General features: G+C 34.6%; 1 protein-coding gene across 2 annotated transcripts in view; it reads left to right on the top strand.

Moving 5' to 3' along the window:
- Positions 1–14,753, top strand: part of MMP16 (matrix metallopeptidase 16) — a 289,876-nt gene that overhangs the window by 157,781 nt on the left and 117,342 nt on the right. For both annotated transcript variants that reach the window (XM_059394824.1, XM_059394823.1), the window contains exon 4: positions 7,537–7,841. In XM_059394824.1, the coding sequence (XP_059250807.1) occupies positions 7,537–7,841 (305 nt within the window). The remainder of the gene's footprint in view (positions 1–7,536; positions 7,842–14,753) is intronic.

Here is a 14,753-nt window from a genome sequence, read left to right as displayed (position 1 = left end):
GAACTCAGATAAACAGATCAGACTGATAGAAAGCAAAGTGTCCAAAGTAGTGAGAATGCCAAGTTTTCTCTTTGCTTTGTTAGCCAAGCTTTACCTGATGTATCCTTTTCGCTTTGGTCTACCACATTTCCAGCTGCTTCTTGGCAAATTAAAGTGCACCTCTAAAAGAAATCAAAATGCTAAGAGATCTTACAAACAGTCTGCATTAGAAAGGGCTCAAGATTAGAGCCAAGGATTCTCAACATGATGGAAAAAATATTTAAAGGAGAAATTTCCAGTTATGCTCAAATACTTAAAGGCTTTCAGAAGAACCTAATATTTTGAGCTATTGGAAAATTAAATTATTCATTGTATAAGTCTTCATTGTTGGAAGCATATAAACCAAGCAATTTATTCACTTGTCAAGGAAATTAGGGACCATTTGTGGAATGGTTGGAAAGTTAGATTATATAATTTTAAAATCTCTTCCTATCTTTAAAAGGTGGAATTGGAAGGAATCTTTTATAAAGACTCCATTTGGAGGGAATGTCTAGCTGCAATGCCTTCCACTTTAATGACCTCAGTGCTTGATGCCTGGAAATGGGAACTTCTGAGGTTGTACCAGAAGAATCATTTAAGTACTGTTAGGGGTATATATAACACTGGCTGATACATAATTTACATGCTGGTAATAGTTATGGTATAAGTATTGGTAGCCATTCATCTCTTAATTGAATTTTTTTTTAAAAGATTTTGTTTATTCATTTGAGAGAGAGAGAGAGAAAGCACAAGCAGGGTGATAGGCAAAGAGAGAGGGAGAAGCAGACTCCCTACTGAGCTGCGACCCCCCCCCAATGTGGGGCTCATCCCAGGAACTGAAGATCATGACCTGAGCTAAAGGCAGATGCATAACCATCTGAGCCACCCAGTCACCCTCTTAATTGAATCATTATGACCAATTTTTCTTTTGGCAGATTTTGCTTCTTGGGTAATTAGATGTTGTATATTCAATAAATAGTTATTGAACAGCATTATGTGACAGCACTGGAAGTAGATGAGTTAAGCAAGGTCCCCACTCTCATAGGAAATATAGTCAAATGTGAGAGACAGGTGTGTTTAAGTGAGTAATTACAAAATAGTATATTGTGGGGTGCCGGGGTGGCTCAGTCAGTTAAGCCGCTGCCTTCGGCTCAGGTCATGATTCCGGAGTCCTGGGATCAAGTCCTGCATTGGGCTCTCCTTGCTCCATGGGGAGTCTGCTTCTCCCTCTCCTGCTCCCCCCTGCTTGTGTTCTCTGTCTCTCACTCTCTCTCTCTGTGTCATATAAATAAATAAAATAATAATAAAAAAATAGTACATTATATGTTTCTTCAGGACCTTACAGGAACTTCATTACATCAGAGACCATATACATTTTATGTTCCCTAGAACCTAGTAGAGTACTGCTGTGTGTTATGCCCTAATTAAATAGCTTTTGAATAAGTTAATGAATTCTTTGTAGGCGCTGGTTAAACTTTATTCAAACAATAATAGGAATGTAATGCGTAAGCTCATTTTTAGCAAATATATCTTTATTCCCCATTTATTATTATATAAAATAAGCTTAGCTAAATTTTTTTTCTTTATAAAATCTAAATTCCAAAATTGTGTTTTATGTAGTAAGTGTCTCATGGAATATGTACTTAAAGTGCCAGATGCATCTGTTTTTTAAATTGAGTTTTATTAACAATAGTATTAATAGTTTATTTTATTAAAATCAATATTTTTAAAATTAAAATATTTTAATATTTAATTAATATTAAAATTAATAATTTTATAAGAACTTAAAATTATTTTATTTTATAATAACTTAAAATTAATAGTTTGTTTTATTAACATTAGTATTAATTAATGTGATAATAGTATGTTATATTATATTAACTGGTATTGATTTTCCTAGTAAATTCTCCTTTAGCTAACCTTGATTTTTAGTGAATGTTTGTGAATTTTTTGACTCTGAGGATACACACCAGAAGTTATTATTTTACTTTAATAATATATGCAGAGTTGGGATACCTGGGTGGGTTAAATGTCTGCCTTCCGCTCAGGTCATGATCCCAAGATCTTGGGATCCAGTCCCTCGTTGGGCTCCTTACTCAACTGGGAGCCTGCTTCTCCCTATGCTGTTCCCCCTGCTTGTGCTCTCTCTCTCTCTGACAAATAAATAAATAAAAATCTTTAAAAAAAAATAAATAAAACCCAAAATAGTATGTACTTCAGTATGCCTTACCTGGAAAACTAGCATCTTGTGAAATCACAAAATATTTAATGTAAGCTTTTCTAGAGAAAGAGACTCCATATTCAATCTCTATTCTCTGACCATGTCTTGCACAAAAAAGAAAAGTGAAGCCATATAAACATAGTGTGAATGAAACTATATTAGTCTATTTAATTCTCTCTTGATAGAATATTATAATACATTCTGGATATGGATCTGAAAATATCTATATAGCTTATTATTTCTACTCTATTATACTTTTAGCAATTTTCTATTTTCCTAGTTACAGTAAGTTCCATTTAGTTGCCAGTCATTTTTCATAAAATGTTAGTATGCTTTTTTGGACAACTAATTTTTGTCTGTTGAATTGATTAAAGGGTATTTACTCTTGACCATACCAAAATAATTTTGACACAAGTATATATACAACTTCTGGATCTTAACTAGATGCTCAAGCATTCAGTTTTTTTAGTACTTCCTTCAAAATTAGAGATAAAACATTACCCTAACTTCGGAAAAGATTTATCACTCTGTCAAAATTCCGAAAGCAAATAGTCATTGTTAATATATAGAGATGTTATTAAATAAATTGCTATAGATCCAGTGATGATGTAACTAGAGAATCCGACTTTCCACAGTAATATTAGGCATAGGGTAATATTTACTATGTCACTAGAGTAACTAATTAGAGTTTACTTCATTTGAAAGGACAAAACCTATTGCAATGGCCTTGTTTCACATCTCTTATAACATCTGTCCAAATGAACAAATGTGTGATATTTTACATTTTATGTTCTTCTGTTTTACAGAACTAATGAAGCAAAATAATTCCTCCAGTGTCATCAATAAAGAAAACACATGCATATTTCAGTGGAGTTTTGTTAGTAAAGGTCTCATTCCTTCAAAATTTACTGTTTCTCTGAATGTCAAATTTTTACACTTTTAAAAATTACCCTAGAAGCAGCATAGTAAACTTAACATCTCACTTATTGAGATGTGTATGTTTCTACTAAGAATTATAAGGCAGAGTACAAACTTCTTTTAACTTTTAATATACAATACAAATATCAAAATATTTAGGTTTTTTTCTTACTTTCATATTAGAGATAAAATAATGCTGTAACTTTGGGAAAGATTTATTACTCTCTGAAAAAGTTAAAGGGGAAATACTGCATGACTACTATTCAGAATTGTTATTAAATGAATTAATAGGGATTCAGTACAGCTGAAGCTAGGGAATCCTGATTTTACATAGTTATCTTATAAGTCGATTGACATACCTTGCCCTCACTACTAATAGTTCTGATGATAAAAAGGTCAAGAAATTTCCACTTGATCAGCTTTATTATGTAGGATTGTATAAGGCATGGATTATTATGTAGGATTGTATAAGGCAAATTAACATTTGTTAACTTTTTTAGGTAAAAGTTCCAAAATTTAGCAGCATGGAAGTTTAAAAAAGAATCAATGAAATAGTATAATGAAAAAGACCTGATCAAGTCTTCAAAAAATGCAATCAATTGTCTTATTAGAATGAAAAATATGTTCACTCTAACTACTCTGTTTACAGAAAAGCAAAGTGAAAACATTTTAAAATTAGTTCTATTAAATTTTTGAAACAAATTTCATTTTATTCATTTATAACATTTTTTGTTCTTCAAGTATATATATTAATAACTTTGTGCATTATGTATTAGAACTACTAAGAATAGCAGTCCTATTATTCTTTATACCATATGATAGCTCTGTTCCCCTTATTATTTCAATCATTAGTAAATACAAAATACATCTTAATGGCATAAAAATTCCCAAATTAGTTCTTTGTACTTCATTCAGAACTCTGACTGTACATTCATGTACCAAAGTACACTCATGTATCTTTTAAAGATTTATTTATTTATTTGAGAGAGAGTGAATGAGCAAGAAGACGGTGGGGAAGAGCAGAGAAGAGGAAAAAATCTTAAGCAGACTCTGTGCTGAGGGAGGAGCCCCAGGCAGGGCTTGATCTGATGATGCTGAGATCAGGACCCTGAGATCATGACCTCAAGCTGAAAAGGGTTGGAAGCTTAATGGCTGCGCCACCCAGACATCCATTATGTGTCTTTATTTACTAATGACATCACAAATATTGTGGTTAAGTATACTTATATACTTAACCAAAGTATATAACTTAAGTATATAAATATAAACTTTGATTAACCAAAGTTAATCGGGGCATAGCTTTGAAAAACACCGTGATGTATTTACAAATCCAAATGATTTTTTGGATTTTTTTTTTTTTAAGATTTCATTTATTTATTTGAGAGGGAGAGAGAACATGAGCTGGGGGAGAAGCAGAAGGAGAGGGACAAGAAGACTCTGTGCTGAGCACAGAGCCCGACATGGGCTTGATCACAGGACCCTGAGATATGACCTGAGCCAAAATCAAGAGTCCGACGCTTAACCAACTGAAACACCTAAGTGCCCCCACATTTATTATTCTTTATTATGTTGCTTCAGTTTTCTCAGAACCATTATGTACTTTTATACATATCATACTAATGATTTTTTCTTTTCTAAGATTATCTTTTATTTTAAAACAAAATAACTTCTTCATTACACATTGAATAAATACCAATTCCCATTAATAATACCCTCGGAACACACACTGAAATGATCCAATCCTTCATGTCTCCCTTCCTACCACTCTGGGACATGTCTCTGTCTTCTCTTGCTTGAACTTCCAAAATGTTTCATTGCTTCCATGCTTGTCTCCTTAATCATTTTTCATCAGAAATAGTGATCTTTGTAAACTAGAATAATACCAGGATACTCGTCTGCTTAAAACTCACCAGTGGTTTCCTTTCATGGAAGATAACTCACTTCCTGCCAGTTGTCTTCAATCTCAAACCACTGTCCTGAGGGTTCGTTTTACACCAATCCACTGAGCACTCCCATTCTTTGAACTGGCCGAGTGTGTGTGGGCGGCTCACTCTTTCTTCTGGCTAGCAACTAGTGCTAGCGAAGCAGGTGTGGCTCCTTTTGTCATCATTGAAATCCCATTTATCATCTACTTATCTCATTTTCTCACCCTTACCTGTTGCCCTCTGTAGTTATCTTTTTGATGGGGTTGGGTTTTTGTGTGCCTGTGTATCTTTTATCACTAAAATATGTACGTTTTACAAGAGCAGAATCTTACTCGCAGCTGTATCTCTTAGGCATCTAGAACAATAGCCATTATGTACTACATTCTTTCAAATGTGTCATAAAAATACTTCCCCACTAATGAGGGTCTTCCTGCATGGTGGGAGTCAAGTAGAAGACTACTGGGAAAATTAAGTTAGACAAAATTCAAAGTTACAACATTAATCTGAATGCTCTTCAGCCACAGAGAGGCACTTCAGAGGCTAGCCAGACAGAAGCATCACCAGATGTCTCAATATAGAAATAGAGTTCAGAGCATCACGCTGGAACACATGAAATTAAACCAAACAAGTAAAACAACAATAACAAAATACTGTGTAACATTCTCCTTGAACAGGTTTGACTTATTTTATTCTGTCCGTCCTTTTGCTCAGCTCAGAAAATACAGTGTCTTCCTTGGCACCTCCTTTTCTCTCACAGCCTTTGTCCAACCATCAGTACATCTTGGCAGGTGTATGCTCAAAATTTATCTAAAATCTCTCTGCTTTTCTGTATCTCTACTGGTAGTCCCCCCATTGTCATCCCTCACCTGAAGTTCTGCAAGAGTTCCCAGTGGGTCTCCCTGCTTCAACTCCTGCTTCACTTCGATATATTTTCCACGCAATGCTCAGTCATTTATTTAAAAAGTGCAAGTCCAATGTCACTTAGCTCATGATGCTCCAGTTCTTCCCCTCTCCCTTGGAACAAAAGCCAGACTCCTTACAGTGGCCAATATCTTTGATTTTTTTGCTACATTTCTGGCCTCAGCTGTGGCCACCGCACCGTTCTTGGAACTTGCTAAGCATGTGTCCAAGTTCAAGGCCTTTCACTTGTCATTTCTCCTTCCTAGAACACTCCCTGCCTCCACCTCATTTCCACTTGGTTTGCTTCTTCATTTTTCTTATATACAATGCATGATAGTTACCATCAAATAATCAGTATAGATATGTATTAGAAAATAGTGAAAACCTTGTTTTAAATATGTGGCCTAGCTTAGACTGTACAACAATGGATTCTTGAGTCAGAATGTTTAAGTTGAAAAACCACTGGAAATTTCCTCTTAAGTTTCCTATTGTAAAATGCTTGCGTGGCTCATAGTAAATGCTCACTTAACACCATTATTATTATTTCAGTATGATATCTGCCCAACATTTGTAATTATTGAGACATAAGCTACAAGTGGGCTAAAAATATAATTTGTCTATTATCTTTATACTGGAAAGCATATCTTAAATTTTTTCTATGCTACTAAATAGCCTTAAGTGACAAAAAATAGTCTTGAGTCCTAGTTATATTTTGATATGTGATAGAGACACCGTAATTTAACTACTACTCCATTACTGTAAATTGTTTAGCTTCCAGTTCTCTTTTATTACTTTCAGTTCTCTTTCATTACTGAATATTATACTGTCTTTTATGTATTAAGTTTTTTTAATGTAAATATATGGATTCATGGTTGTAAGATTCTTCAGGTTAAAGTATCCATTTGATATTAGCCTCAAGAAAAGTAAACTAAATAAATGATGTCCTAGTCACTTCTTTAAATTCATATAATTTAAAACTTTTGTACTAAAAAGCCACTTGCTTTTTATAAGTAGAAAGAATTAAATATATCATAAGAAAACAATAGAATATAAGAAAATGTAATTAACCTTTTCTATGAAAACAAAGAAATAACTTCTTGTCAGCCAAATTGGTATTCATCAATAAAGAATAACACAAGGACATTGTTTGGAAGTAGCCCCTAAAAGTAATGATAACAGGAAAGAAATTGAATTTTTAGTTTCAGCTCGAGACTGTTGCACCTGTTTGATCATTTGGCAAAGCTGCCTTTCTTTTGTTCAGGAGGCAAAGTGACTGATTGATCCAGTTACCCTACTGTTAACCCATTCTGCAGAGAACTTCTATTTATAGCCTTGCCAGAGGAATACTATTCTCTTGAGAATTAAATGACCCCAGGTGATGAAACCTAGATATAAAGACATGAGGCATTGATTAATTTCTTCCTTATTTATGTAAGGCTGTTTTTCCAGTATTTTACTCAACTGAATAGATCAAAATCTGTAAAAAGCCAATCTGTAGTAAGTCGGATGGAATATTAAAAAGCCATACTTCTTATTCTCTTCTCTAAATTTCAGTATAAAGAACGTAACTCCCAAAGTAGGAGACCCTGAAACCCGCAAAGCTATTCGCCGTGCCTTTGATGTGTGGCAGAATGTAACTCCTCTGACCTTTGAAGAAGTTCCTTACAGCGAATTGGAAAATGGCAAACGCGATGTGGATATAACCATCATTTTCGCCTCCGGTTTTCATGGAGACAGTTCTCCCTTTGATGGAGAGGGAGGGTTTTTGGCACATGCCTACTTCCCTGGACCAGGAATTGGGGGAGACACTCATTTTGACTCAGATGAGCCATGGACACTAGGAAATCCTAATCATGATGGTAAGTGCATAGCTTTTTTTCATTGCAGATGGTTCTGTTTTTATTTCTATTTTTGGAATGCCCAGGTGATTTACTAGTTTAAAAACTTTTAAGGTGTTGGTTCCAAATTTGCTTTTAAAATGATAAAACATTTTAAAAGCTTTTCCATAACATTTTAGAACAAGAATTAGTATGTCAATGTCAGTAGACATGCTGGTTTTTTGTGTGGTCTGTGCCTAGGAATTAGAACTTTACACTGTGTTCTGTAAATAAAGTGAATTTTGTTTTCTATAAAATGCCATTTAAAAGACTTCATAGTATTTTAAGTCATGGAACATGCTTAAAGAAATTCTGCCATTTTTTCTACACCGTATTACAGTGTTGCCACTTGAAACTTAACCTGACTGACATTTGTGATGCAGCTTCTGCCATCTTCCTGTTCTTTTCTTTTCTGTTATCACCTTTCTAGTTTGCAAAATTTTGCTTCTTTCATCCTTATTTCCATTTTCTTGGTCTCCCAGTATGATATGACTACATAATTTATTATTTCGTATTATATCTTTATTTTTATTCAAAAAACAACTTTTTGCAAATCTATTCTAACAAATCTGTCAGATTTTTAATCTTTATGATTATTCTGATATACAAAAGTAAATTTTAAAAAATTCGATAACTAAAATAATACTTATTTCACATAAGAAGCATGTGTTTCTTCCTAGATAACAATCCATACTTCAATTTAATGTTTAAAAAAATTCACATAATTACAAGATCCTAGAGTTAGAAGATTCCTAAGCATCCACCTCTTACAATTCTTGTAATCAAGACTTAAATATTTTTCTTCCTCACCGTAGTAGAATGTTGTTGAAAATACAGCATGCATTGTTGTAATAACAGCTAATCAGCTAATAAAACTCTTAATTCCTCCTTGATGAGTTAAACCCAGCCATTAAATTAAGCTATGTTAGTTCATCAGAAAGTTTAGTTAGTTGAATTAGTGTAATAGCCTTGCATTTTGAAAAAGCACAAAGTTCAAACATATGGGTAGAATGAAGTAAGTTGAACTAAATTTAAAATAATATCAGCTTTCAAAGAAAGAAAATAAAATAAATACCTGTTTCTGTTTTCTAAAAGAAAATATCTAATATACAATAAAATGGCCCTTTGCATTGTTCTTACTAGGTATATTGACTATGAACCTATGACTTCATTCTTAAGAACTGATTTAGAGTCAATGGCAAGTATGCTGGGAGATGTTACTGTATAGTAGGGGAATGAAAGCCAAACTTTGAAGTTGAGTAGGCGGCATTCAATTCCTGGCTAACTGATCATTAGCTCAAGAAGCCTCTACCATGCTGTATACCTATTCTCACTCTGGATGTTGTATTGTAGGGCTGGGACATTGCAAGTAGACATGCTTTCTATTCAGGAATGTTTAACCTAGGCTGTGCCTGAGCATCCAATAATAAAATATTTGCAATGTGATAGTAGGCCCACACTGCTTCATATATAAATCATTTAAAAATTAACTGTGTTTATCTTACTTCTAATTTTTTTTTTTTTATTAAGTGTGCTCCACACCCAACATGACATAAACTCTGATACAAAGACCTGAGCTGAGATCAAGAGTCAGATGCTCAACCGACTGAGCAACCCCAGCCACCCTTATCTTATTTTTATCAAAATTACACAAGTATTCTTTTTTTTTAAGATATTATTTATTTATTTGACAGACAGAGATCACAAGTAGGCAGAGAGGCAGGCAGAGAGAGAGAGGAGGAAGCAGGCTTCCCGCTGAGCAGAGAGCCCAATCGGGGGCTCAATCCCAGAACCCTGGGATCATGACCTGAGCCGAAGGCAGAGCTTTTAACCCACTGAGCCATCCAGGTACCCCAAAATTACACAAGTATTCTAATGAACAAGTTCAGACATCTTCAATTTAGTTGTTAATATAAATGTTTGCATTCTAAATGATTGAGAAGAATAGCACCTATAATGGAAGAATTTTGCTGATTGAGGCAAAATTGTATTTGCTTCTGGGAAAAGACTTCTTCTAAAATTCTAAACAGAGAAATTTTTTTTATTCCAGTAATTACAATTCCAAAATTGTATTTTATTCTAATAATAGACCCAGTTGTTAAGGCTACTATAAACCTGGAGCTTTGAAATCTTGTTAATTTGGTGATGGTGCCTATCAAATGGCCTATATTTGCTCTTAAAATATTGAAATCCTTAAGAAAGCTGCACACATTTTTTAGATATATCCTTTATTAGCTGCATTTTTTTAGGTATCAAGAAATACTTTTTGAAAATAAACAAAAAGCTTTAAGAAAAAAATCTATAGGAATATTTGAGATGACAGAGGAGATTAGAATGTTGACACTGATTTAAGTGTAATTGCTGTTATGAATGCTTTTGGGTTTTGGCACAACTTAAGAGGTTTTCCAAGGAATATATATGTGGAATAGAATTGAAATAGAACATAATGAGCTAAAGATACACAAGCATGTCAATGGACTTTCAATTCAGATTATGTATTAATGCATTCGAAAGCCTCTCAATCTATACTATAGAAATATAATAATTTTGTATGTAGGCATTCCATTAAGACAAAACAAATTACTTAATAATTAGTGTTTCATTTGGAAGATTTTTTTTTTTTACTTATCACATATACACATTTTTTTCTTTTGAGTGAGCTTAAGGAAAATGACTACAAAATCATAGTATTTCAGAATCGTAGGGGATTAGGGAGAAGTTAACTGTCTGTTCAAGATGTAATACCATAAAGATTTACTGCTTAATTGAAATTCAGACTTTTAACTAGCAACAGCAGGGCAGCTAGGGTGGTGTCATGCTGAAGTATTGATCATTTATCAAAAGAACAGCCTCTAGCTTTGCTGTGTTGCTGGTGAATGTGGGGAGAATTAATGCCTTTACATCCTAGATCCTAACTGTCTGTAAGATTACCTTTTTGTATCACATATATCCAAGGAACAATTCTGACATCTTCATTGATAAACTTCTTTTCTTTAGTCCTCAAATGCCCCCAAGCTTACTTAACTGAAAAATTTTCTTTCTTTCCTATTCACAGCTCTTAAGCACCTAGAAAACAGAGCAGCTTGATAATTTAGCAAAAATGCAAATGAAAGAGCCTCTTGATAAGCACCTAGCTCATTTTCCACAGCATATTGCTCAGCTAATGAAGGCAATTTGAATTCTGTCTACCTCAAAAGAGATAAACAGTGTCTTGGGCTGCCAGTAACCTTTAATTCATTGTTATCCACTTTCCTATCAATTTGCTTATAGTCGTGTTACCTTTCAAAAACTCAAGCTAAAACCCATTAAGTAAATTATACAATAATTATATTAAAATAAATAAATAAATACCACACACACACACACACACACTCCCCTACCTAATAAAAATAATGCCACATTTTCCAAGAGGTTTTTTTTTTTTTTTTTTTAACTCCCCATGGAGTGGATAAGCCAAACATGTGCATAGTAGTTCTAAATAGAAAATGTTACTGTGGTATTTTTTTTTTTTCTGAAAAGTATACATTGCCTGAATGTGAGCTGGAAAATTTAACTCTAGCAAACTGTTAAGATTCATTTTGAGCATCATTATCATATTGTTTCCTTGGCTACAGTATAAAGTTTAAACGGCACTATCAACGTAAACACAGACTTAACACAAAGATCCTTTCTAATTAGACAAGTATGTACCACAGTAATAGGATTTCAAATTGACGATCTCTAAGCAAAAGGTTAAATATGAAAATGTTATATAAAACTACAGCAGAAAATATCTAGAGGCAAGTCTTACTATACCATAGAGTTGCAATTCCATTAACAAGAAGAATGCATGGCATTGGTTCTGTTTATTATCAGAAAAAATCACTGCCGGAAATAAGATGGTCAGGAGGTGCTCAGGGCTGCTGTGGCTGTTTGTCTAAAAACTAGGGAGAAAGAGTGATGATGCTAAAAATTTTATCATCAAAGAAAAGTTTATCATCTTTATCAAGAAAGCAAAACCTTTAAAACCTAATCCATCATCGTGATGGTTAGTTTTGTGTGGGCTAATGGGGGCTTGTATGGAGTTTTGTGCAGGCTAAAAGGGGAGCACAGATAGTGAATAAATATAATTTCTGGATGTGTCTGTGAGGGTGTTTCTGGAGGAGATTAGCATTTGATTCAGTAGACTGAGTAAAGAAGATCCTCCCTCCCCAATGTGAGCAGGCGTCATCTAATCCATTGAGGGCCAAATAGAAAAAGAATAGGAAGGGGTAATTTTCTCTCTTTTCTTCAGATGAGACACATCTTTTCCTGCCCTTGGAAACCAGAACTCCTGGCTTGGGCTGTTAGTCTCTGACTGAATTACACCTTTGGTTTTCCAGGTTCTCCAACTTGCATATGACAGGCAGATCGGGAGACTTCTCAGGCTCCATAACCTTTTGAGCTAATTCCTATAATAAATCTCCTCTTAAATATCTCTATAGATCCTATCGGTTCTGTTTTTCTGGAGAGTCCTGGCTAATATAACCATTAAATGTGAAGCAGTCAAATTCTACATGTAAGCCAGCTCATTCTCTGAATAAATCTAGTTGATGTTAAAACTCTTCATGATCGGATGCCTGAGTCAATGGACTTGATTTATGTTGACTGGGAAGAGTTAACTTTCTATAGGAGACATTTTGTTGTTGGCACACTAGAGATGAGTTGGTGCCAAGAAGTAGACTTAAGCTTTAACCAGCTGTCTGCCTTCTCCCAAATCTTGTGCTCATTTTGCAACCGTAACTGCTATCTAATATTTTTTCAATGCTTACAGGATCTTAACCTTGATCTTTGAGGACAGGAAAATTTGGATGCCAAACAGATATTTACCAAGAGGCCTGGAAGTGCTATAGTCTGTGGGAATATTGTCCAGATCAATCTTTCCTGTGCTTTTTGAAGACTAGGGAATCATTTGATAGGACAAGGCAGTCAGGGCCTTAATCTATCTTTAAAAGCAGAGTACTTACTGAGATTTTAAAATCTAAAAATATTATCTTTCTACCACATAGTTCTTACCTTACCATGTTTTACCAAAACTTAGAAGCTCTCTCTCTCAAATTAACTTGGCTTTCAAATCTGTAATAGAAATATTTTTGTGTGTTTTTAAAAACATGACTTATGGGGTGCCTGGGTGTCTCAGTGGGTTAAAGCCTCTGCCTTCAGCTCAGGTCACAATCCCGGGGTCTTGGGATTGAGCCCTGCTTCCCCACCACCACCACCACTCTCTGCCTGCCTCTTTGCCTGCTTGTGATCTTTGTCAAAAACAAAAACAAAACATGACTTCTTTCCTTCTGACTTCTTTCCTGGAATAAACTTAATTTCACTGAATTTGTCTTATTTCAGTACACTGGTGACTAATAGTCTTCCATTCTTCAGAACTTCTCAGTTACATTGCTTCACAATGTAGTTCTTTATTAGATCCTTGTGTGCAGTTAGAGAAAAGCAGATGGATTGGTGTCATTATGCTCAAAACATTTCATTATATCAGTTTTAATGAAGCGTGTAGATGGATTGTGAACATTAAAATACATATGATAGAGAACTCTTAATAAATGAAATGGGTAATACCAGAGATTTCAGTGGCTTACCACAATAGAATTTTATTTCTTGCTCATGTGGTAGGGCAGAGGACTGTCCACTCACTCAGTCCAAGACGAGAAAAATCGAGGCTCAGCCATCATCAGCACATGATTTCCAGAGTTGCCTTGGGCATTAACATCCAGACAGTAGCTAGGAGAACCGAGAGAGATTTGCTCACAGAGTGGTGTTCTGTGCCAGACCTGCAGGTGGTAATAACATTGCTGACAAGTTCAATGAACTAGAATTCAATTCCATGGCCACACCTAATCTCAGAAAAGGCTGGAGAAAGGTGATGGGTTTGATGAGCAACTAGCAAGTGTCTGCCACACCATTATGTTAGGAGGTTAGTTTGACCTCCTATGTCCATGAGGTACATGACATGAGATACACTCTGCATCTGTGAATTAGTTGCTTAATTATAATTTGCCTTAATTCAGATTTTGACCTACTGACCATTGTTTAGTTTGTTATTCCTCTCCTTATATAGTATTTATAGAATTTGCTTTGTAACTTATCTTTCATATATATTATTTATCCTTGCATTTAGGTGGTCATCAACAAGGCAAAATATAGTACAAATTTCAAATTTAACCATTAGTTTACCAATAAAGAATTAATGTGTTTGAGTTTTTGAGAAAATGCAATTACTAAAATTAATAATTTTAGTGTTTTATTGTCTAGATTATTAAGACTAGTAATTAATTTTTACTGTAGTTTTGCATAATTATTGTTTGTAGAATTACAACCATACCACTATAAAACCTGGCACAGTACCTCTTTAATAATTTCCTTACCGTTTAAGCACAACAAAACTGTCTACTAGTTATACTCACATCTAATTTATAACTCACTTCTTCATTTGAAATCAAATGTTGCCACAATTCACCTCCTTCCCAGTATATTGACTACATATCAAGGCAGCAGCAGAAATAATTCTCAGTGTAATCCACAGTGGAAATTGTAGTTTTTCATTGATTTAATACATCAGAGAACAAGAGCACTGTGGGTTTGGAGGAAGGTTGCACTTCTCTTAGGCAAGGCTATTATAATAAATGCATGTGTGGAATGGAGATTGACGTACGATCATGGGAAATCAAGAACCTAAGAAAACAGGGGCATCAAGAAGTAATTAAAAATCTCTCTGCTGGGGTGGCTGGGTGGCTCAGTTGGTTGAGCATCTAATTCTTGAGCTCTCAGCTGAGGTCATGATCTCAGGGTTGTGAGGTCGAGCCCCATGTTGAACTCCATGCTGAGCAAGGAGCTTGCATGGGAGAGAATCTTTTTCTCCCTCTGTCC

The sequence above is a fragment of the Mustela nigripes genome, chromosome 3 (genome assembly GCF_022355385.1).
Source record: "Mustela nigripes isolate SB6536 chromosome 3, MUSNIG.SB6536, whole genome shotgun sequence".
Taxonomy (NCBI): domain Eukaryota; kingdom Metazoa; phylum Chordata; class Mammalia; order Carnivora; family Mustelidae; genus Mustela; species Mustela nigripes.
This window is presented reverse-complemented; position numbering and strand designations above follow the sequence as displayed.